This window comes from Podarcis cretensis (genome assembly GCF_951804945.1).
Source record: "Podarcis cretensis genome assembly, chromosome: 2".
Classification (NCBI taxonomy): domain Eukaryota; kingdom Metazoa; phylum Chordata; class Lepidosauria; order Squamata; family Lacertidae; genus Podarcis; species Podarcis cretensis.
The window spans coordinates 89,586,289-89,611,223 of record NC_137171.1 but is presented as its reverse complement, the minus strand read 5'-3'; the positions used below and the strand labels follow the sequence as shown (position 1 = coordinate 89,611,223).

The 24,935-nt window shown below is 45.6% G+C and overlaps 1 protein-coding gene and 1 long non-coding RNA gene across 5 annotated transcripts in view; one reads left to right on the top strand and one right to left on the bottom strand.

Annotated features, from left to right (window-relative positions):
• Window positions 1-21,276, bottom strand: part of FGD5 (FYVE, RhoGEF and PH domain containing 5) — a 134,896-nt gene extending 113,620 nt beyond the window's left edge. The window contains exons 1-2 of one of the 4 annotated variants that reach the window (XM_079964490.1): window positions 21,154-21,276; window positions 779-3,743 (exon numbers count right to left, since the gene is read on the bottom strand). In XM_079964490.1, coding sequence (XP_079820616.1) covers window positions 779-3,624 — 2,846 coding nt within the window. In that variant the 5' untranslated portion in view covers window positions 3,625-3,743; window positions 21,154-21,276. Of the gene's footprint in view, window positions 1-778; window positions 3,744-19,274; window positions 19,661-21,153 lie in introns of those variants that run through there. The other 3 variants (XM_079964491.1, XM_079964489.1, XM_079964488.1) reach the window with 3 other exon arrangements.
• The window catches only part of LOC307209504, a 197,411-nt gene that overhangs the window by 154,789 nt on the left and 17,687 nt on the right, over window positions 1-24,935 (top strand). The gene's annotated exons all lie outside the window — the stretch shown is intronic.

Sequence of the window (24,935 nt, the reverse complement as noted above, 5' to 3'; positions counted from 1 at the left end):
AAGCCATGCGCGCAAGCCCTTATATAGACATTTTAAATTGCCCGCCCAGGAGTCCAAGACCATCCCCAGAAACATCATACATCCATCACAGAAGGGGTGTAGCCCAAGACCACCCCCTTAATACATCAGAGAAGGGGCGGAAATCGGGGTGTTTTGTTTCTTCCTGTCTGCCAGGTTCCCTGATTGGATTACCTGGGCGTCCTGGCCACTCGTTTGTTATGATAACTACTCAATTCCTAAATCCAGATCACAGGTCACAGGCTCACACCCTATGCATATCTTAAATGTGCCCTTAAGACAGGAAAGAGACAGTGGGGAGATTTCCCATTTCCTTCAAGCTTGCAGGGAAATATTTGAGGTCATTTTGGGAGAGAGAAAATGGTTTCAGGACTTTTCTGTGGGTTTCAGACATGTGCTTTACATATTTGTATGTGTTTGGTTGGTACATTTATGAACAACTATTTTATATATATATAAGACCATTATAAAACTCTTATAACACTAAGCTTTGGTTTTTCCAGTGCTTCTATATATGGGGATCTACAAACCAAGCATTTAGATTAGGGGACACTGAAACTTTCTAGTGACTCGCTTTTAAAAATATATACTATGCCTTTAAAAAATACTGTATTCTTCCCACTCTTCTATAGAGAGCATTTCCTGAAAAAGGGAGATAAGCCCAGCAAAGTTGAGAATAAGCCTACAACTCCCAATACACAGGAAGCCTAGCTTCTCCGGTCAAGGCTAGCAGGCCTTACATAAATATGTGTTACAATACCTTTCAGTTTCCTGGCTGGTAGGTTGCTGCTTGTTGTTCTCAAAGGCTGTAAAACTGCTCATATCCACATAGCCGTCATTCTCGTTTGCGGCAGATAATGCCCTGCTAGGATCTTCAAAAAATTCAGTAAAGGTCCCAGCCCTAGTTGGCCTTCGTGGGGGTATTTGTATGTTTTCATAATCAGAGTTCATAGCTGGGATGTTCTCATAGTCAGACGTATCAGCATTAGGAAATGAAATAGACCTGGGCTTAGTTAAAGGAAGGGGCATGAAAGGAGGCCTGGAGCGATCCTCAAAAGACTCCACCCGTGACACACTCCTACTAAAGGTTTTGGGCGTCCCTTTTCTTTTGCCGTCCTTGTAGAAGAGAACAGTTGGAGACTCAGATGCCCTCAGCTTGCCGGTCCGTGATATCAGCTGAGGGGAGCTACTCAAACTCCTCCTGTCGAGTTCCATGAGTCTGGAAGGCCCATGATAACTAGACTCTGAGGAGGACCTTGAAGAAGAAACATGAACGTCCACGTGGACTTTATTTTCCGTCTTCTTCTTGAACTTTAAGGTGAGGAACTTCTTGAAAGAGGACTTCTTTTTCTTGCAGTACTTATCAGGAGAGTCATTCTCAATTAAAAGTGAAGGCGAACTTTTCGTTATTGGCTTCTTGGTGATACAGGCTAGTTCAAAGGGAGGTGGAATATCCACAACTGAGGACGGGGTGGAGACCCCACTGGACGGAAGGTGATTCCTCTGGGAAAAACTACCTGAGGAACCAATGACGCAAGGCAAAGAGAGGTCTTCTGTTCTGTTTATTCTATTGTAATCCAACATGGAGGTCTCACTTTCTCTATATACAGAGACAGGGATATCTCTGCCTTCTACTGAAAAAGATCGAGGGTATAAAACAAAGCGCCTTGGCTTTGCAGGTAGGGCTCTATTCATTTCCATTGTCTTTCCTTCTGACAGAGAGAAGCTATGCCTTACATCTTCAGACATAGTGGAAGCAGAGGCTGAGGACTGCAGTTCAGTGTCTGGGCCTGTTTCTTCTGGAACTGTTTCTGGCACATACCCAGGCACTTTCCCGGAGAGGGACCTTGTTCTAGTAACAATGCTTTTCCGATCAATGGAGAGCAAGTGGTTTTCGCTGTCCATTCCCCCTCCCTCTCTGAAATCACTTGAACTATCTTGAACACAAGCCTCCCCCATTTCTTTTCCAGCACAGAGGATTTCATTTGCTGAAGGCAAGCTGTCTCCCAATACGTATGGGTCATCTAGGGAGTCACTGCTGATTTCTCCATCATTATCAGGAACAACCACCACTTCAGGGACTGCTGAAGTTCCATCAATCACATATTCACTGCCTGAGTCTATTTCCGTTTTTCCAGGGTGGCAAACATCCAGTTCTCCTGTGGACTGCCAGGTACCTTCAGCTGTACCTTCATCAGGTGTACTTGGGGCAGTATCTTCAACACTGCTGTGATCCACCGCAAGCATTTGGTTATCTGATTGTGTATCTTCCAAAGCACACCCACTTATGCTGTGATCTCCAGGTAAAACATCTGACTTGGATCTTTCTGCCAGCTGCGAGTCAGATTCGAGCTCATTAACTTCTTGAAGGCTGATGGGCTGGTTATCACTGTTCATTTCAGTCCCTTCTAATGGCAAATCTTCTTCAGAAGAGTCAGGAGCATCCTCACTGCACTCTTTTTCAAAGGGAATGATCTGGCAGCTGTCGTCCATGGTCTCTGTGTCTACCACTTCATCCTTTTGTTCTTTGGAGTCTTCCCTTGTATCACACGCTGCCTCTGATGTTTCCTCCTCGCTCTTCATCTCAGTGGTTTGGTAGCCATCATCTGTATTTTCTTCCTGTTCTACGATTGTTTCACATTCATCCTCTGGGTCTAGTTCCTCCTCCTTTTCAGCACCGGCTTCATTTGTGGCCTCCCCCAAAGCCTCTTCAGGATCAGGACCAGCTTCATGTAGTTCTAATCCAGTATCTACTTCTTCAGAATCATTAGCAAGGGGGTCGCTTAGGCTTGCACAAGCATCCTCTGCAAACTCTGTTTCTATATTTGAGGCTGATTCATCCCCATCATTATCCATTGGGCCCATTTCTGCATCAGCATTAGACTGCTCCTCTTCTAAAACCTGAGATAGACCTTCCTCTCCTGGAGCCTCATAAATTGGTGACTGATCCTCTGAAGATGATGTTGGCACCTCTAAATGCTGTAAAATAATATCTTCACATATGGCATCATTCAAAGCCTCATCTCCATTCAAAATCTTATTGTCCACATTAAACTCATTATTATCCTTTACCAGATGTGGTTCTTGGAGTGCTTCATCAGACTCATCTGCACAGTTCATCTTCTCGTTGGCATCAGTTTCACAATCCACCTTGTCATATCCACCCTCAGAAGCATCCTCCTTTTCAAGGGCTTCAGCGTTGCCAAGAGCTTGAATTTCGGATGGTTCAGTTTCATTGCTCTCCAATAAATTTATTTCAAGATCACTGATGTCATTGCTGTGGGTACAGCCATCCTCTTCTTCATGTGCTTCCACAGGAGTGTGCAAGATCTCGTTCTCTGCTGATTCGTGCTCATGTTCAAAGTCATAAACTTTATCAATCAATTCGTCTTCAGAAATCACTATATATTCATCATCGGCTTCTGATCCTAAGAACTCTGTGTTGTTGCACTGATTTCCTTCATAAAGCTCTCCCTCCAGTTTTCCATTGGTACATTTGTTCAAGGTATTGTTGGCATGAACACTGGATCGCTGTAGAATTGATGGATCGTTGTCAGCAGAGATTTTTGGCTTGGGAGCAATGGGTGGTTTTGGACCTCTAGACATAGAGTTTGAATTGTTAAGTGTGCCAGACCTTGATAGCGACGGAGGAAATTTGGAAGCAGCTATGGAAGCGAGATGACTGAGAATCTTTGGTTTTGGTGCTAATGGTGGCTTTGTAAGATCTGGAGAAGGAAGGAAGAACAGGAAAAGCTATATTAGCAAGCTTCGATATATATATTGAGTTGTTAGTACTACAGTACTTAAAATATGGAGATACAAAGTCACTGATACATCAGTTTAGATTGGTGGAGAAAAAATTGCCCACATCCCCCAAAAGGCATATGGTTGATCATCGTGGGAAACTGGACACTGGACAATATATCCAACAGGGCTCTGCTTAACTTATGACCCATCCAAGCTGAATGCAATTGCCCAGCCATATACTTTGCCACATGCTTGGAAACCCCATCTTTGTTTGATAACAAAGCTGTGTGATATTCATTTGAATGAGTTACAAATTAGATAAGCCTTATAGTTCATATATTTATATTTATAGATATAGATATAGTGACTGAATGTGGCAATAAAACTATGACAGCAGCATTCCCTGGATAACAATGACCTGTTTTATACACAGCACTAAACTGTGGTTTGTTTGATGATCTGAACCCTATCCAGACTTAACTATGGTTCACGTACTGCCAACAAACCATGACCTGAAGCCATAGTGGGCTGTTGGGTTACAAATCTTCTTTGTTTTAACTGTGGTTTGTGCAAATTCAGCAACCTTTCATAACCATGACTTGGCCGCTCCCAACCCTCATCCCTGATAATCAGTAAGCTACAGAGACATGTAGTAAGAGCATCGGGGGATGGACGGGGACCAAGCCTTTACAAAACAAGCCATGGCTTATTTGGCTGTCCGTGGGAATTGTGGTTAGCTCATGATTTATTAAACAAGCCATGGCTTTGTGTTCCATGAGAACCATGCCTATAAGATTACCCTGTTGGCAAGGTTATTTTTACAGTTATCTTTAAACAATGAACACAAATTTGGTTCAACTGATGAACCAAAACTCTTACTTCCACTGACTACCATAGCAAACAAATCCAAAGATATTCCAGTGGCAAGTCAGTCAATAAAGAATAATTGTCAATAAATTGTGGGCGTTTCATTAAAGAACTGCTCTCCTGGGGAAAGTGATGGAACTTAAAAGTGCTCGACTTTGGCTAAATGAAGCACCTCCCAATGGCTATGAAGTGGGCAATATTTGTGATCAAGACATGAGGCTGGAAATGGTGTCAACACAAGTTCACCTTCCCCAAATAATTCCTTCCGTTGTTTTGCTTCTTCTAAAGAGCAACACAATAAGGGTAAGTCTCCTTGGCAAGCAGCTTTCATTTGCTTTAAAGTTACTGTTGGTGCTCACAAAAGCTTTATGATGGATAGTCTTGGTGGCTATTGACTCTGTTTTAGTTGCAGAAGAGGAGGGAATAGTAGCTTTCTTTGCCACACCCCAGAGCAGGATATCACAACAAGACTTGTTTGCTTTCTGCCAGCTTGAGATATACAAGAGTATTCCTGCTGTTCCTGAACCTTGTTTATTATCCCAAATCACAATTTGGTGTGTGTTTCTCTTGCATTGCCGTAATGCCACATAAACAAAAATCCAGTTTATGACGGCTTTTGATTGTTCAAACACACTTGGGGAGTGCATGCCATTAAACCCTCCATCCCATCAACTCAGTTAAATACAACTAGACCCGTTTTAACAACAGCTTAAGAGATTTGTAATGCTTGGGGGAGGATGAGGAAAGGGTTAAATAAAGGGGAAATAATCTCTCCCAACTTGCCCAACACATTTTGCTTACTTTCTGAGGCTGGTAGTTCTCCATGACTATCCCTTAAAAAAAAACCACACCCTTTCTTTAAACAATATAGATTATGGGAAGGGTTTTTAGGAAAAGGTTTTCCCCAAACTATCTACAACAAGACAACCATCTCTTTGCTGGATCATGTAGCCAAAGAGATGCCTCTAGGAAGCTCAAAAAACAGCCTTCTCTTGCCATTTGTGCCCATTTTTCACATAAAGGCTGTCTCTAAGTTCTATTTTGATATCATTCTACTCATGTAAAAACACACTGATTCCCGTACCATCCGCGGGCCAGATTTAGAAAGCGATTGGGCTGGATTTGGCCCCCGGGCCTTAGTTTGCCTATCCATGTCATAGATGATAACAGCTATGGATCCTCCACAAATTTGTCTAGAACTTTTGTGATCTCAGTAGCTGGAATACAATGCCTTTATCCATTACTGTTTCTCTTTTCAATTTACAAATGTATAGATGAAGTCGCCAATACATAAGTGGGCACTGCTGTCTAGGAAAGAGATCCATGAACTGGAATGCATCCAGAGGGGTGTGCCAAAGATAGTTAGAAACCTAGGGACTAAATCCTACAAGGAAAAAAGGTGTAAGGAGTTGGAAAGCATGTTGAACCTGGAGAAGAGACAGGGCAGGTGGTAATCCTTCAGGTTTTTTAAGATAGTTGTGTAGAAATTGCTCCATCTACTACAAAACAGCCATGTTTAAATATCCAAAGGACTCTCAGCTGCCTCTTCTCTATCTTCTCCAGATGGAGTGAATTTTTCCTCAACTGATTTGGGTCCTACCTTATGAAGCAACAAGGTTGAAGTGACAAAGGAGATTTTGGCCATATGGTTGACAGTGGCCTTGCCTTCACTAGAAGATTTTAGACAGAGGCTGGATGTCCACCAACCAGGGATGATGTAAGAGTAGGTTTCCTGCATCAGGAAGGATGGATTAGATTACCTTTGAGGTCCCTTCCAATTCTACTATTTTAATTACCAAATAGGATTTAAGCTTTTGACTCATCTTTACGAGACGTATGGGAAATGAGCAGCTTGCCACAAGAACTTTATCAAAGGTTTGAACCAGATGGTACGAAAGAAGGGAGCCTTTGGGGAGCCATATGCAGCCAGATTCACAGTGTCTCACTGGCATTATCCAATATTCCACGTTCTAATATTTCTAAGAGTGCCATCTTCCCACGATTGCAAGATCTTTAATTGTTATGACCTGCTATTGACTAAGCTCATTTTAACCACTTTCCCATTTCTTCTGAGTACCAGTGATCAGGGTGTGCATGTGTAAGGTAAGCAATCAAGTAATAATAATCATAATAATCATAATCATAATCATAATCATAATATTTCTCCCAGGACAAAGTATCTCAGTGGCACTTTTGTCGGGGGCAGTTTCACCCCCAATACGTTTCTACCTCCGTTGCAGCTGGCCAATGCAGAGGTTTTCCACTGTGACTTTGTGAAGGACAAAATATACAGCACCATGAGAAGCATGGCTTTTAAAATGGTAAACATGCCTGTTTGTTTCAAAGATCTGTCACTGGGCTGCTGGGTTGAGAAGGGGGGTGGATCAGATCAGAGAAGAAAAAGACACCCTGTACCTATGGAAAACTGTTTTGGATCAGACAGTTTTTCTTGTGTTTCTCCTCCCCTTATTGTTTGAGGTTTCCTTGTCGGCATCTGTTTCTTCCTCTGCTTGTCCACTTTCCTCTGGGTGAGACTCTGTTCCAGCAGAGCTACATCCCTTTTCAGAAAGTCCATTCAACTGCAATTTCAGAGCCTCAAAGAAATTCTCTAATGAAGAGGCAAGCAATTCCCTGCCTTCCCCGCCCCCCAAAAAGGTTGAAGTGATAATGTTAGGATTTTATTTCTTTATTCTTCCTCATATGGGGCTCATCCAGACTTACTACTGTGCCAAGTTTCTAGTCTATGCTTTAAAGCGCCATGTCCAGACCCTTTTTTTTAAAAAAAATAAAATTGGTCCTGGTGTTTTCCCCATGAAAACTCTCTCTTTTACCGCTGCATTGGTGCAAACAGCAATTCATGGAAAACCTGAATTGCTATTTGTTCTGATTCAGTCTTAAAGAGTGGGTTTTCATGGGGAAAGCACTGGAGCAAAACAAAAAATATAAAAAGGCACTCAGACCCAGTGCTTTAAAGTGAGGGCCTTTGCCTAGGAAGTGTAGGGCAAAAGTTAAGTGTACATAAGCCCATGGTGGTAAGACCTCTGTTGCACAAATTCACATCATGGATCTGCACAATTATGCAAGGAACAGATCTGCAAAGCAGTGCCCGGACTCTAAAGTAGTCATATCTCAGAATGCAAACCCTGTTTGTGTCGTTCTGAATGTGGAAACACAGCAGAGGGAAAGTACACAGGACTTTAGGAGAACAGAGCAGCTCAATCATCACAAATGCAATCACTTTCAGGATATCCACAAGTCAATTGCCTTTGCATAGTGCTCGATTCATCTTGAAAATGTGCCCTAGGAACCAACCCAAGTATGACTATTGTGGCTATGCATTGTAGGGGAAGATCCAGTGCCATTGGGCAAGTTGTCTTTCAGGTAACCCTGGAACACAGTTGGAAAACCACCACTCTATAAATCATAAAAAGAGCAACCTCTTACATCTATCTGTCACATGGAAGAGGGAACAAGCTTGTTTTCTCCTGCTCTGGAGGGCAGCACTTGAACCAATGGCTACAAGTTACAAGAACAAACATCAGGAAGAACTTTATGACAGTAAGGATTGTTCGACAGGGGACTCCCTTGGGAGGTTGTGAGCTCTCCTTCCTTGGAGGTTTTTAAGCAAAGATTGGATGGCCATCTGTCATAGATGCTGTGACGGACAGCAGAGCTGGACTAGGGTCTGGTGATGCAGTCCCCCTGAAACTCCACCAGAGTGCTGGAGCCTCTCGCTGATGGGCTACAGAGTCAGCTAGCCACAGAGTGGGGAGGAACAGCACTTTAGGGGGAGGGGAATAAAAGGAGCAGTTTCTGAGGGAGAGAGTTAGATAGGGCTGCATTTAAGATGAGATATAGGGCTGGATTTGAGAAGAGGATTAGGATTTGATTTGAGATGTTTAGAAAGGTTTCAGGTTGGGAGATAGGGAGTGAAATAGGGAGAAATGGTTCTGAGTTGTACCATTTGGAATACCTCAGGTGTGGGATTGTGAAGAGAGTGGGTAACTGCGGAGAAGTGCCCCTCGCTCATGAACCAAAGTATTAAGTTGTGAAGGAAGCAGTATGGTGCTGAAAGTATTTAATTGTAGTATCTAAGTGACAGAAACTGAACTGAGCATTTTACCATCTATTCCAGAAAAACGAACATCTACCACCTGAAGTGTAACAACTGAAGTTTAAGAAGAGCTGTGCCCATAGTGTTGCATTTAAGCCTGAAACATCTTAGAGCTAGTTAAAGTAAACAAGTTAACTTCTACCTGAAGGAACTCATTTCCTGACCCACTTTGTTTCATACTTTTTGTTGTTGTTTAATAAAACTTTTCCTATTTGTTTGATTATTTTCTGCCTCAGACTCTAATCATCAAGTTTTCCCTCACACAAGTCCCCCACTAGACAATCTGTGGTAAATTGTAGAAATTGGTGTAATTGGTGTTCCTTGAGGTGGGTGCACTATAATTAATTGGGGGCAGTTAGCAGGAGTAGATCCGCCGTATTATTAATGGGTGGTATTAATTGGGAGGATTCGCTACAGATGCTTTAGCTGAGATTCCTGCATTGTAGGGGAGGTGGGGATTGGACTAGATGACCTAACTGTACAATTCTATGATCCTAAAGACTATAGCTGCAATCAAGTGCATTATTAGGAATACTTGAGTCACATTGACTTAAGTCTGAACCTCTCCTATGATCCCAAACCAAAGGTCCACTCTAAATGGGCTAACATATTCAATTTGTTCCTGTGGGTGGTTTATAGAGGCATTAGAACCAAAGAGTCTCTGAATTACTATGCATAGGCACAATCCATAAAAATTAAGATGTGACTAAGTCCCAGCGGGTGCCGCTTTGGGGCAAACCACTGTGTCGCTTGCGCTTGCCGATCAGAAGGTCGGCGGTTCGAATCCCCACGACAGGGTGAGCTCCCATTGCTCGGTCCCTGCTCCTGCCAACCTAGCAGTTTCAAAGCACGTCAAAGTGCAAGTAGATAAATAGGTACCGCTCTGGCGGGAAGGTAAACGGCGTTTCCATGCGCTGCTCTGGTTTCGCCAGAAGCGGCTTAGTCATGCTGGCCACATGACCTGGGAAAAAACTGCCTGCGGAAGTGGACAAATGCCGGCTCCCTTGGCCTTTAAAGTGAGATGAGCGCTGCAACCCCAGAGTTGTTCGCGACTGGACTTCATTGTCGGGGTCCCTTTACCTTTAAGTCCCATTAAAAATCATGGGCCTTTAGTAGGGCTGGCATCAGGGGTAGTCACCTGCCAATGCACTAGGAATCTGCCAAACAACTCACACCTACAGGGCAATTACTGCTAACCTCTGGCTTTGCTCCTCCTCCCGCCTGCCCTTTCTGAGCATGTAAACAGTGCTCAGAGTGAGGAGACAGAGAAGCATCCTCTATTTGCTTTCTGCTTTACCTCTGGGTGCTTGTGCAGACTAGGCCTGGAAGCGGAGGGCAAGGAAATTTCCAGAGGTGACAGTGAGAAGGAGGTAGGCTCTCTCAGACAGAGGAAGCACCCACTGTGAGGACACCTTGCCCAATGCCACACCCAAACCACCAGGAACCAGCAATGGTCTGCAGCAGGAGTTCCCAGACTATCGTCTGTGGACCGCCAGTAGTACGTGAGCTTCATTCAGGTGATCTATGGCATGTCTGTGGATTTATGTTTGAAGACAGGAGATAGCACATCCATTGCATCAAATATTCATATTGATTTTAATTGCATTCTCATTGCTTCTTTTATTTCTTGTATTGTATTTTACTGCATTGCAATCGGAATTCTACAGAATTCAAATTGTAATACAATAAAATACAATATACAAGAAATAAAAGAAGCAATAAAAATACAATTAAAAAGCATACAGCATCTAGCACAGGGCATTACAACAGGCATAAAAGCCATTACGTGGTCCACCAAGACCTTCAGCAATTTCCTAACACTATCAGTAAAGCTAAAACCAAAGGCTTGGCAATCCACTATTACTGACTATAATAATAAAAGATGAATATTTTTTTATCCTCATTTATTTTAGTTCATTTCAGAAGTGCTGCACTGAGATGAAGTCTACAAATGCTAATTTCTGCTCCTCAGGCTATCTTAACCACCCAATAAACCACAGTTTAATAGGGCTGTGCTGATAAGCCATATTATCATTTTTTCCCTCAGAATTTAGATAAATCTGGAGCATATGCTTTGTGACCTGATTCCCATATGTTATAGAGATTGTTAAATTGATGGGTTGGAGTGATTTACAAGGAAATAATTCCAGCAAGAGGAGCTCCGCTGACGTTATAAACCATCTGAGCTGTCATCAACGGTAACGCGGAATGAAACTGTAAATAATTTCAAGACGTCATGGATTTCACACCCCTGGGGTTTCGCTCTTTTTCATGAGTTGTGTCTATATATGAGGTCCAAGCTAGGTATCATAATTATGAGGGATGTGTGTACAACCAAACGTATCCATTCTTAAGGAAATCAACCCTGAGTGCTCACTGGAAGGACAGCTCCTGAAGCTGAGGCTCCAATACTTTGGCCACCTCATGAGAAGAGAAGACTCCCTGGAAAAGACCCTGATGTTTGGAAAGATGGAGGGCACAAGGAGAAGGGGACGACAGAGGACGAGATGGTTGGTCAGTGTTCTCGAAGCTACCAGCATGAGTCTGACCAAACTGTGGGAGGCAGTGGAAGACAGGAGTGCCTGGCGTGCTCTGGTCCATGGGGTCACGAAGAGTCGGACACGACTAAACGACTAAACAACAACAACGTGTACAACCCCACATCTCCCCAGCAACTTCAGCCACCATTGCTTCCTCAGAATTTCACCACCACTGCTCAGCATGCTTTCTGAAGAACAGGGGCAGGGCAGACGCTGGTCTTTCAAATTTCAGCAGCACCAAAAATCAGCAGTGAGGCATCCTTCATCTTTTACCTTCCATTCTGCTCAATTCACTACATCATAGTTATGATCACACTGCCCTAAATCCGACTCTGACAAGGGTTGGGGAACCATTCTCAGCCTGGGGGCTGCATTTCCTTCTGGGTAACTTTCTGAGGGTCAGAGGCCAAAGGAGGTGAAATAATGAATGATGATTCCCCCTTTGTACAGTGGGCTTACTTTTTACACACATTTACACACCCATCTGTATCCTCCACTCATGGAAGCAAGAGGCATTGTTAGAGTTCAAAAACATATTCTGGACAAAAATACTTGGCGTGTGAAGTAAGGGAGGGGGTAGCTGGATGGAGAGGCTTGCAGAAGTGGCAAACTTTGGGCTTTCATATCTTGGCAGCGCCCTGTGCAACACTAAAATTTAGCGCCCCCTGCTTCTCGCACTCTGTTCCACAGCACTGTTTTGGTGACCCCTGCAGGGAAGCATCCAGTGTGACCGCACCAGTCATGCCATGCTAAAACCGCCTCTGCTTGGAAGGCTACATTTGGCCCTCAGGCTTGAAGTTTCCCACTCCTGCTGCTGAGGGTGGCAAAACTTAGCAGACTTCATCACATTCTGTACTAAACTTCCTTTACTGGGAGGATTCAGGGAGGAGAGGTGTGGCTGCCAGTGGCACCATTAGTGCAGTATTTTGGGGTAGAAGCTGTAGGCCCCAATCAGCGAAATGAGTAGGAAGGCCAGCAAGTACAGCAGGGCTGGCTTTCCGTATTCTGAAGAGAAACACTACACATTATTGTCTAAAGGAGCCCATCTTCATCCCATGGCATCTAGAGGAGTTGGTCTTGAAAGGCCATTAAAATCCAAGCAGGTCTGGCCCTGCTATAGGGCAGAGTGAAGCAGTCACCTCAGGCAGCAGGTGGTGGTGGTACAGTGAGCAGTGGCAAAGGAATATTGTTTGTGTGTGTGCGCGCGCGCACACACACACACCTGGGAACCTGTCCTGAACCCCTTAGCTAGCTTGCTGTCCTCAGGTTCAGTGGAAGATCCTGCCCCAATAGCAGTGCTGAAGTAAAATTCAGCTGCAAATCTTACTAGTTTCTGTAAAATGCATGGGAGGGGCAACACGTCCCTTGCTTCAGAGAGGAAATTGACTTAGGCCAAGCCTAAGTGCCTCACTAGAGGCTGCTGTGGTACCCATAATGTCCCTCATAATGTGGTACCCTCATAATGTCTAGAAGTAGATATTAGATGGACCTTGAGAGATATCACAGGATTTTTACCTAAAGCAAAACAAAAACAAAGTGAACTTAGAGGTTTTCCCTCAGGTGAAATGAAGAGAGTTTAAATATGACTAATGCAGTTCCTCATGATGACATTTCTACCAAAACAAAACAAAAAATGCTATTGGATTTTGCCTCAAAACAAATTGTGCATCTAAATAATGTAGAAGGCATCTAAAATGGTGTGAATAACACTAACGGAATTAGTCAGGGGGTGGACTGGCTTTATAAGCTTCCTAGATGGTAGACCTCCAGAAAAACCTGCTGTAAAGTCTACAAGGGAAGAGCAGTGAAGAAGAATAAATGAATAATACATTTTGATCCCTTAGATCTTCAGTGGAGGCATTTCTTCTGTGCGAGCACGACTCAAGGCTACCTTGGAAACCATAATGGCAAGTCCTTCTTTGTGGTGATGCCATAATTATGAAAAGCTCTTTTTCACTTGATCCACTTAATCCAGTTTAGGGAAACTTTAGGAAAGCTACTGTTAGTGACTGTTTGGCAGGTGCAGTTGTGAAACAAGCACAAAAACTAGGGTAGCACCACTGACCAGCAAAAAATAAAAGGAAAAAGGAATCCCAGTTGTTATAAATATAGTTTATTCTTGGTCCAACATGAAAACTTAACAGTGTGTTCTGTATCTAATTTTTTGTATTGGGTTTTATAGACAAGAATAATGTTATACAAATAAGTACAGTGGTGCCCCACAAGACGAACGCCTCGCAAGACGGAAAACCCGCTAGACGAAAGGGTTTTCCGTTTTGGAGGCGCTTCGCAAAACGAATTTCCCTATGGGCTTGCTTCGCAAGACGAAAATGTCTTGCGAGTTCCGGCGGGGGGTTTTTCCTTCCCCCCCTTTTTCTAAGCTGCTAAGCCGCTTATCAGCTGATCCGCTAAGCCGATAAGCCGCTAAAAGCCACTAAAAGCCACTAAAAGCCACTAAACCGCTAATAGCGCTAATCCGCTAAGCTGTCAATGGGCTTGCTTCGCAAGACGAAAAAACCGCTAGACGAAGAGAATCGCGGAACGGATTCTTTTCGTCTTGCGAGGCACCACTGTATAACAAGTTTTCTCATGTCATTTGTATATGACAAAAATAGCATAATAAATGTGGAAAAATATCTGCAACATATGTTTCCTTATTAGTGGTCAATGTATAAGTTCTTGGTTCATGAATTGGTTTAAACAATTAGGAAGAAGGGAAAAAAGAAAAGGGGGAGAGAGAATGGTGAGTGGGGTGGGGTGGGGTGGGGTGGTTACGCTTCTATTATTCTACTTGGGGGGGGGGTTGTGTCAGTGCTATTCACTTGTATTTCCTTGGTGGTGAGAGAGGCCGGGGGTGGCTTAGGGTGTGGTTGGTTGGCTGTAGTGAGAATTGTTTTTGTATGTGAGTGGGGTGTGAGTGTGTATTTTTGAATCAGGTTAGCCAGATTAATTTGTACGCTGTCGTGTAATTCTTGTTGTCTTGTTGGGCTGTATATGTGATAAAGGGGAACCAAATTGGGGTGAAGGCGTCTTCTATTTGTCCCCGTGTCAGTTTCAGTTTATTGGTTAGTTTTGCTAATAAGGCTGTTTCCCATACTCTTTGATACCATTGGTCCATGCTTACTCCTAACAGGTCTCTCCAGTGTCTGGCTATGATGTTTCTGGCTGCTAAGGGGAGGTGGGTTCTTATCAGTGTATTCTTAGCAGTGTGTTCTAATGACAGTTCTCAAGTCCAAGATAAACTGCAGCAACTCCTGCACAATTGTGAACCCTAGTTTGGTTTAGCAAATGGATGGCGTTGGGACATAAGAATGGATGGATAGATGGATGGGTGGCTACTAATATGTTTATACCAATTAGTATAAACACTGACAACTGGGAAACACTGACCTGCGAGCAATCCAGTTGGAGAACAGCCTTTACCAAAGGTGTCATGGGCTTTAAAGACACTCAAACTCAGGACGCAAGGGAGAAACGTGCTAAAGAGGAAGGCACGCTTGGCAAATCCGCACCATGAACATCTCCTGCCAGGGAACCAATGTCCCCACTGTGGAAGGACGTGTGGATCCAGAATTGGCCTCCACAGTCACTTAGGGACTCATTGTTAAAACCATGTTTATGGAAGACAATCTTACTCGGCTACAAGTGATTGCCAAAGAAAGAAGACTAATTTGTTCCCCTCTCTCTATCCTTTCCCCTCCTTTCTTACATGCAATCAATGGTTCTTCTGCCTATTTCATTCTACTCTTTTTAAAAAACAGAAAGTGTTCCACTCATGTCAAAGATCCTTTGGTCAATCTCGAGTTTAATTTTCTGCTTTGTTCCTAAATACTCATTTGAAAGATTTGGCCAAGCATTAAAAAAAAGAAGAAGAGAGTAACAGCTTTACTGTAAAATTTTATGGGGAATTTGGACAGGAATGTCAGAGCAGGAAGTCACTTTGCAGAGATAAAATGAACTACAATGTAATAATTCAAATTACTCCCCCTTCACCTCACCAGATGAAACCAGTAGCCCAGAGCTACTGGGATGCCCAATCAATAGGTCAGAATTTTTACTGTATAAGTTTTGTTATCAGCCATAAATGTAATTCAGTAAAGTAATATCTGGCAGACATTGGCATGAGAGGATAGGACCTGGCCCAGTGTGTAGGAAGTGACAGTGGTTGACTCAAATCTGAGCGCCCAAAGTTCAATTACCTCGATCCAGCTAGGTCCATCTATTTAGAAGCCTTCTCTCCCTCTCTCTCCCTCTCCTCCCACCCCCCACAAACACACAAGCCCATGTAATTCCCTGCTGGGACCCTGCCCAGATAATGCTACTAAGATGCTCAACAATTACACTGATCAGCTGTTCATGAGATGGACAGATATCTGAGAATACGTGTCTACTATGGGCGTGATCTAACTAAAACACTCTTGTTCTACTAAAAAAAAAAAAAAGGAAATCTTGCAAGCCAGATGTATGTCTGCCCCTGCTGTAAAACTCTATTCTGAAAATCATCAAGCCTTAGAATTCAGCACCTGTCACATATCTGAAGGTTATCTACTCCCGCCTTTGTTTGCATTCAGTCATTCCCCTATGGTTGCCATTCAAAGCATTGCAGAAAGGCAAGGCAAATTTCGATCCATTTCCTTCAGAGCACAATGAAGCATTTAAAAAGAAAAAGAAAGAAAAAGTGTTGACTATCTGGAGACTGAATCAAAGTCAAGCAAAAGTGGCAGGACAGTTTGGAGAACGGAAGGGAGGGTACAAGTTGAAAGAGAAAAGTACCTGAGCCCATGACATAAGCTTCAAGGAAAGAGAAGGAACTATGCCCAAAAGCTCTTCCCATCTCAAGCCAATAAAGGACAATGACTTTGCATATAGGAACATAGGAAGCTGCCTTATACTGAGTCAGATGATTCTAGCCCAGTATTTTCCACACTGACTGACAGCAGCTCTCCAGGCTATCAGGGCAGGAGTCTCTCCCTGTCTTACCCGGAGATGCTGGGGACTGAGCTTAGGACTTCTGCAGACAAACCTTCTGTCACTGAGCTCCGTCCTTCCCTTTTAAGGTATATCTTGCATAAACCAAAGCAATCACCCACAAAAGTGTGGCAATTGAGAGCATCTCCCATTCCCCCAATACAAAAGCAGGAACAGCTAAAGACAGGGATGAACCCCCATAAGCCCCAGCTAGCAAGGCCAGCAGTCAGAGATGATGGGAGTTGTAGTCTACCAAAGTCCACATGTTTCCCATCCCTGCTTTGAGAGCAGCCAGAACAGGTTTTTTTTTTTTTTTAAATAGCAATAGCTATAACAAGCAGCAATTGGGTTCTGCTACAGAGAAATTCCATCAGTTACTAAGTTGATCTTAATATTTCAGAGATTACTTTTTTCTCTTTGTCTGTATGCTGCAGTTTCTTTCCCCTGAACATATTCTACAGTCTCCTTTCCTGGATCTCACCTTGGGGAACATACACGCACAAACACCACCAATTATGGCAAAGGTTAAGAGGTTCTTGGAGGACCCTGTCTTCAAGGAAAGCCTCTCTAGCCAATTATTTCTACTCTGGAGGATAAAGGTCTTTTACTCAAAAGCCTAGAACTATCATTTTTTGTTCCGCTTTCACACGAATGATTGAAATAGCTGCAATAACTTCATAACTCAGTCTTTATGAGCAGCACTGCTGGGGGAATCCCTGCAGCATGAATCCTATGGAAGCACTGCCTTTCCCCCCTGCCCCCCCCCCACTGGCAGTCCATCCGACATTTCCTCAGGGATGTATTATCATCAATCTATCAGGTGCCACACAGAAAAGCATTTGGAAGTGGGAAGGGGAGCAAGGAAAACCTGCAATCATAACTTAAGGAAGGACCTTATGGGGAGTACAGTGGTACCTCGGGTTACATATGCTTCAGGTTACAGACTCCACTAACCCAGAAATAGTGCTTCAGGTTAAGAACTTTGCTTCAGGATGAGATCAGAAATCGGGCTCTGGCGGCATGGCAGCAGCAGGAGGCCCCATTAGCTAAAGTGGTGCTTCAGGTTAAGAACAGTTTCAGGTTAAGAACAGACTTCCGGAACGAATTAAGTACTTAACCTGAGGTACCACTGTACTATGTTGCTCAATGGTAGAACATCTGCTTCACACACAGACTCCATGGTTTATGCATTCTCTTTGGTTCGTGAGAGTCTTTCACAGTCCCAGGTTCAATTTGCGGCATCCCCAAGCAGGGCTGGGAAAAGCTCCTGGAGAGTCACTGCCAGTCAGAGTAGGCAATACAGAGCTAGGTCTGACTCTGTACAAAGCAGCTTCCTACATATCCCAGAAGCAGCAAATGGTGCAGGTATTGCAATAATCATAGTGTTGCCCTCTGCTGGAAAGGGCCCAATGGGTCAAGTGATGAAAACCAGAGAAATAATAAGAGGCCATTGATCTTTGAATCCTGGCTATTGGAATATGGCACTTTGGCCCTCCAAATGTTGTGGGGAGTCCACCTCCCATCAACACCAAGTCAGCATTGGCAACGAATTCCTTTATTCATAGAATTATAGAGTTGGAAGGGACCACAAGGGTCATCCAGTCCAACTCCCTGCAATGCAGCAAAACGGGACTTGAACCCACAACCCTGAGACTAAGAGTCTCATGCTCTACCAAGGGAGACCATCCACATCTGGAAGGCCACATAAGAAGAGCCCCTGCTGGATCAGGCCGGAGGCCCAGCCAGCCCAACATCCTGTTTCTGGCAGCGGCCAAGCGGTTACCCACGGAAAGCTCGCAAAGAGGACTTGAGTGCAAGAGCTTGCTCCTCGTTCCCACGCATTGGAAAAACTCCTTCACACGGGCAGTTTTAACCTTTTGCCTGCCTGCCTGCCTTCCTCCCGCGTCGATTAAGCCTCTTTCGCTCTGCGGAGCCCGCCCTCGGCTGCCCAAGGCCGGCGAGTGCAAAGGAAGCGCCACCCCACTCCCCAATTAACCTCCGCCGCGAATGCGCTCCCCGGGCGCACTGCAACGCACACACACACATACACAAACTGCAGCGAGACAGCCTCAGCATAACAAACAGCGCACTGTGTGTCACCCGGGTCCTCCAAAGCTGCTGGCTCCTCGCCGGACCGGCAGGGCTGTGCCAGCCGCGGAGAGATCCGTTCAACCGGGTTGTGTGGAGAGGGAGAGAAAATAGGGGGGGAAGTTGGCACAGCCGATCCTTCGGGTCAGAGACGGAGCCCGGGGAGCCCATCATCCCTCTGGCGGGTCAGCTTGGGAAGATGGCCAAGCACACACCCCTCGACACACACACACACACACACACACACACACACGAATCCTGGGAACTTTAGTTCCTCCCCTCACAGAGCTGTAATTCCCAGCACCTCTAGCAAACTACAGTTCCAAAAAATCTTTGGGTTGGGGAGCTGGACGCTCTCTAGACGCCCGGTGCGTGTCTGTCCAGCCCAGGCTGGGAAGGGGAAAGTCTCCAGAGAACCACAAACTCTCAGCTCCATAAAATTAGCAGGTCGTTAAGAAGAGGACACTTCGGGCGCGGAGGACTCGGGGGACCTGGCGAGGCTCCGCTTCCCGCTCTTGTGTGCGCGCCCGGGGCGCGGGCGGAGAAGAAAAGAGGGTCTTTCCTCGCCAGGGCAAGAGATTCAGCTCCGCTCTCGCCGACCCTCCCCTCTCTCGATTCTGCGAAAGAAACGACGGACGGACTGGAATCGATTACCAAACCGGGTAGCGGGATCGATCGATCGATCGGATATAACCCTGGCGGGGTGGGTGGGAGAGGAAGAGTAAACGCCTCCCGCAGGAATGAGAAAAAGGCAAACTCTGCTTGAGGAATCCCTGTCCCTCAGCACTTCTGTTTCGGAAGGGAGTCCCCCGGTCCCCGCCAGAGTTTTCCCCGGGCTCCTCGACTCGCGCCGGGCCAGGAAGTATTCCTCAGGCGCCGGGGTCGCCCTCGGGAGCCCCTTCTCCTCTCCGGGTCGCGTTCCAGGTCCTTACCTGCGTGGCTCATCTTCCGGAGTCTCCGCCAAAGCGCTCGACTGGCTGCGTCCCACTTGGCCGCCTCCCCGGCTTCAAATCATGTTCTCCGCCTGGCAGGCGCTCAGGGTTGCTCCCTAAGCCGGAGCCCCCGGGCTGCTAAAGTTCAGGTCGGGGCATGGAGGGACTGGGGAAAGGGGGCGGGGAGGAGATCTCTCCAGCCAAGTTGCAAGCGACGGGAGGGGATGCGAGGAGAGAAAGAGACGCGAGTTGCAACAGCAGAAATCTCTCCCCCTCTGTCTCCAAAAGTGTCCGGACGGAGCCTCTTGGACAGGGATTAGGTGTGGGAGGGATCAGTGCCTCGGGGAGCCGTGGTGGCCCTGCCCCATCGCCGCTCTCAGCTCGCTGCAAGTGGACGGTCCTTGGTCGCTGCGCGCCGTGCGATGCCCAGGGCTGCTGCTGCTGCTGCTGCTCTTGCTGGTCTCCCCCTGCTGCTGCTGCTGTTGCTGTTGCTGCTGCTCCGGCCGGCAGGCATTTCCCTTCCTTCCCTGCAGAGGAAGCCCTTTTGCTCACGCAGAGATTGAAAGGCAGCAAAGAAACAGAGGCGGCGGCGGGCGGGGGAGAAGAGCGCGGGTGCCAAAACAAGCGGAGATTTAAAGAGACCGCGGAGATTAAAAAAACACACCAAAACCCACGAGGAGAGGGAGAGAATAGGAGGAAACGACAACGCCGCCGCCGTCCCACTGCTAAACAGACGCTGGGCAGGTTCAAAGCAAGCGGAGAGGAATTGTGCGCGTTCCCAGTCCCGGCGACTGTCTCGGGTTGCTCCGCGGAACTCCCCGCGACAGGATTGTCGATTACTATTGCTAAGGAAGCAATATTTGGGAGGGGGGACTAGGGGTGGTCATTGGCTACTGGCAGCAACTCCGTCTTCAGATTAGACAAGACGTTCGTGTTCATCTGACAAAGAACCCTGTGTGTGAATATGTAGGTGCATAGGCACACTAATATATTTTTATCTTCTTATTCTCCGCCACCCCACCAAAAAAACACCTGAGGAGCTATCTGTGATGTCACCCCCTGCGCGCGCACACACATTTCCAAATACACTCGTACTGACCAATTTTAGTACATAGTATACTGGCGGAAGAACATTTTTGCAGGATTTCCAATAATCCCCAAAAGTCGCGGCCGTGAAATCCCCAAGCCCACTCAGGAACGTTGCGGCTCGCCTTTGCGATCCTAGAAGCGCGCTGTGCTGCGATCCTCAAACGTCCTGTTCTAGATGCGCCCCGTTCCGCCACCGTGGCTTGTAGGCTGCTCAACCGCGGTCCCGAAGCCAACTAAGCTGCTCTCACCGGGTCCCTGATGGACTCCTAGGAGCCGCATTCCATCTAGTTCTTCGATTTCCTCACCCAAAGACGCGCAATCCCGTGTGAACGCGTTTGCTCCTTTTCTTTTTACAGACGCGCTCCTTTAAAACAAGCCGCCTGCATTGATCCCGATCCTGTCCTCGTCAACACCGAAAGTCACCAGGCTCAAGCCTAACACGCCTACTCTGAAGTAAACCCTACTGATTTCACTTACTCCCGTAAGGTCTCCCATAAGGTCAGTTCCTTATTTCAGTGAGATATTGCCTCCTGGGGCAATATGTACAGGATTACAGCCTTAAGCGCCTCTAGGATCGCAGCCTACAACCGAAGTGTAAAAAGCCGAAGGGACGTGACAGTCGTCTGAATTGTTCCCCAACCGCATCCCTTAATAGTAGGAGGCGCAGGCCCAGGGACATAAGCCGGAGGTGCTTTTGCGCTGGTGGAAGTGGGAAGGGCAAGGGCAGCCGCCCTCTACGCCAGAGGAGAGCATCTCCGTTGGGAAAAGGAGGGGAGACAGCGGGATTTACCTGGAAGCCGATCTCTCCTGCCACAGCTCCCGGGGCGGGGTGAGGAGAGGAGAAGGACTGGAAACAAGTGCGCAAAGTGAAGCGTCTCTCTTGGAGAGGAGCTGTTCCTTGCGCCCCATCAGCCCCGGGAAGGGCGAGCGAAGCGTTTTAAAGCGCGCTTTGGGGCCGTCGCCGCCCCCACCCGTTTCGCGCACTCCTGTTCTTCCCGAGGATGACATAATTTCCTCCTCCTCCCATCACCATCCAGCCTCATTGACAAATCCCGACTGTCAATCTGGCTCCTGCCCATTTCACAGAAATTTTGGAGAAATTTCGCCAGAGGCTAAGGGCGCTTCCAGACTCTCGGATTATTGACTATAGCTCCATCCTGATTCCTTTCGAAGGAGAAGGCTGTTGGCTTGCTGACCACTCATAGAATCAGAACTGTCGAGTTGGAAGGGACCCGACGGGTCAACTAGTCTAGCCTCCTACAGTGCAGGAATCACAGCTAAATCACATTCACTCTGATTTGTTTGCGGAGAGGCTAGACGGCTTAACTGTTCGATGAGCATCAGCTGTGATTTCTTTGCCCCATCTCCACTATAAAGTAGTAGCACAGCACAGTCATGACTTCTCCCCAAGAATCCTGGGAACTGTAGTTTGCAAAGGGTGCTGAGAGTTGTTAGGACGCCCCCCCCCTCATTCCCCTCTCTCACAGAAGAGCTACAATTGCCAGAGCTGTTTAAGGATCAATCCCTCTTGCTAGGGAACTTTGGGAACTGTGGTTTTCCGAGAGGAACAGGAACCTGCAACTTCTGAAGTGTGGGGAAGCAGTAATTTAAGAGAGGCAGCAACCACACAAAGCACAAATACATTCCATCAAGCATCACCTGCTAGTGTGGACAGGAAATGCCATACAGATTTTAATGGAAAGTGCTCATGTGTGGACAAAAGTGCACACAGAAAAATAACTCAGAAGAAGAAATAATTTATATGCCACCCATCTGGCTGGGTTGCCCCAGCCATCCTGGGCAGTTTCCAACACACAAAACCTTTTAAACCTCCCTGTACAGGGCTGCCTTCAGATGTCTTCTAAAGGTTATACGGTTACTCATCTCCATGACATCTGATGGGAGGGTGTTCCACAGGACAGGTGCCCCCACTGAGAAGGCTCTCTGCCTGGTTCCCTGTAACTTCACTTCTTGCAGTGAGGGAACCGCCAGAAGGCCTCAGAGTTGGACTTAAGGGTCTGGGCTGAATGCTGGGAATGGAGACGCTCCTTCAGGTATTCGTGGCCAAAGTTGTTTAGGGCTTTAAAGGCCAGCTCCATCACTTGATGTGCGAGTGTACTGGGAGCATACACATCCTCTCAGTGAGAGGCCAATAGTGGGCAGGGCACCATTATTGATCAGCTGTTCACTCATGGGGGCAAACCACTAATGTCCAGTCTCAGTTCCCCATCTTAAAATGGGATTAATCATGCCAATAGTGAAGGTAAACAGAACAAGAATCCTAAGGAACCAATGGCAATACACTTTGAGGGAATGACTGCTATTGGGAGTCACCAATTTGATTGTTGTCTTTGTCCATGGAGTTTTCTTGGCAGGGATACTGGAGTGGCTTGCCGGTTCCTGCTCCAGGTGGATCACGTTTGGCCAAAACTCTTCACTATGACCTGTCCATCTTGTGAGCCCTGCATGGCATAGCTCGCATGAGTTTGACCAAACTGCGGGAGGCAGTGGAAGACAGGAGTGCCTGGCGTGCTCTGGTCCATTGGGTCACAAAGAGTCGGACACAACTAAACAACAAACAACAATTTGATTGTGGGAAACAGCTTAAGACCACTTGCTATGCATTAGATTTCAGAAGTATGGAAGTTTCTTTGAGTGTTTTCTAATTATAATGATTTGGGATTCCCCATTCATTCCCTTCTGTTCTTTTCCTCAATTTGCATGCTTGCTTAACAAAACTTCAAGGGGGGGACACTTTCATTTTGTCTAAGGATTGCTCATGCGAATAAGGACCTTCCTATGCAACTGGTTCTAGCACAATAAGTGCTCATTTCTTGGGTACAGTCTATGTGGTTTCCTAAAGGATATGCTTCTGTTAGCACATCCTTTTTTAAAAAATAAAATGTGATCACTAGATGGAATGTGGTTGTGGGAGGCTAACAGGAACCTACTGAATACCATTTCCAAGGCAATTAGTGATCAAGTACTTCTCCCCCACCCCTGTCCCTGCACCATTGTTGAAATGAAACTCTTTATTAATATATATATATATATATATATATATATATATATATTTGCAGGCTGTTTTCCATTTTCCTAGCCCCAAGTGACAGATTTCCTGTTTGCCTATTCAGATTTTGGTCAGTGTCATTTGCATTGCTGTTTCTCAGAGGTGCCAGTCGCTTCCTTCAGTTAGACTCTATATAAGCATTTTTCATCCATTTGTATTTTGCTCACAGCAACCCTGCATTATGGTTTCTATAGTCTTAAGGTTGTATAAACAGCTACTTGTTGTGCATGCATGAGTCATCTGTGAGTACGAAGACATTTTAATACAAAAATATTGAAATGCTATGAAAATGCTGATATAGCGAGAACACACCATGCACGTTCATGTCAGCAGACGCATTAAAAATGGCAGGTGTCAGAAAAACTGCCAGAATGTGTGGATCAGGATCCTAAAGTGATGAAACTTTGACTTGCATTCCTTTTTTCAATGCCAATGTCTATTGGGTTTGTGAATTATATTTGTAGTTTTAAAATTTGCTTTTCACCTTGGGTGCCTTTGGCTACCAGTGGCTTCCTTTTAAAAGGTGTGGGGGTTGGAAAGGACAACTTCCCACACTTGAGTAAGAACAGCAGGAAGTGGAAGAAGGTTGTGCCTGTCAATCTAGAAAGGGAAATTTATTATAAGGACCAATGAGTCATTTGGGAGCATCTGATGCTGAGCAGAAAATCAACTAGGAAACTCCATAAGAGTAGGATACAAGCAGAAAGAGATGCTCACTTTAGACGTAATTCTAACAGAATGGGCATGGCATGGCTGCAGCTTCCCAAGGGCTTTGGCTCATACTGTACCTCTCATAGGAAGAACTATGCACATTCAGAAAGCAGAGGTCCTAATACTGATCGCGGGGGAACTCCCAACTTTTAAACCTGCTCATAAATGATCTAGGTGTGGGCACTGAGGTATCCTAGTTTGCAGATGATACCAAATTGTTCAATGTGTTTAATAATAATAAAAATATTCATTCATTCATTCATTCATTCATTCATACATACACTGCCCATCTGGCTGGGTTTCCCCAGCCACTCTGGGCAGCTTCCAACAAAATACAAACAAAAATGCAATAATCCTTTAATACAAAGGATTGTGAAGAGTTCCTAAAGGATATCGTCAATTCAGTGTGAGCAAATGTAAAGTGACACATATTGAGGCCCAAGAAAAATCACATATGTGATCATTTTTGTTGGGAAAATGAGTTGAATTTTTGCGAATGTCCATGTCAAGACTTTTTTTGGGCAGGCCTTCACCTCAAAGGAAATGATCAAAGCACCATCATTTTCCCACAGAGATGATTAGACTGGTGATCCCAGGCCCATTCCTAATGACGAAACACACTTTAACAGCATCACTGGAATGCCCACGACCAGTTCCCTCCGCCCCTTCACTAAGGTATGTAAATGGATCCTTGAGAGACGTAAAGGGGGCAGGAAGCAGTGGTTGGCGCTTGCAGATTCAAAAGCAAGCCTGCTCTCCTAAGATCTGTTCACAAGCCTTCAAACATGGGT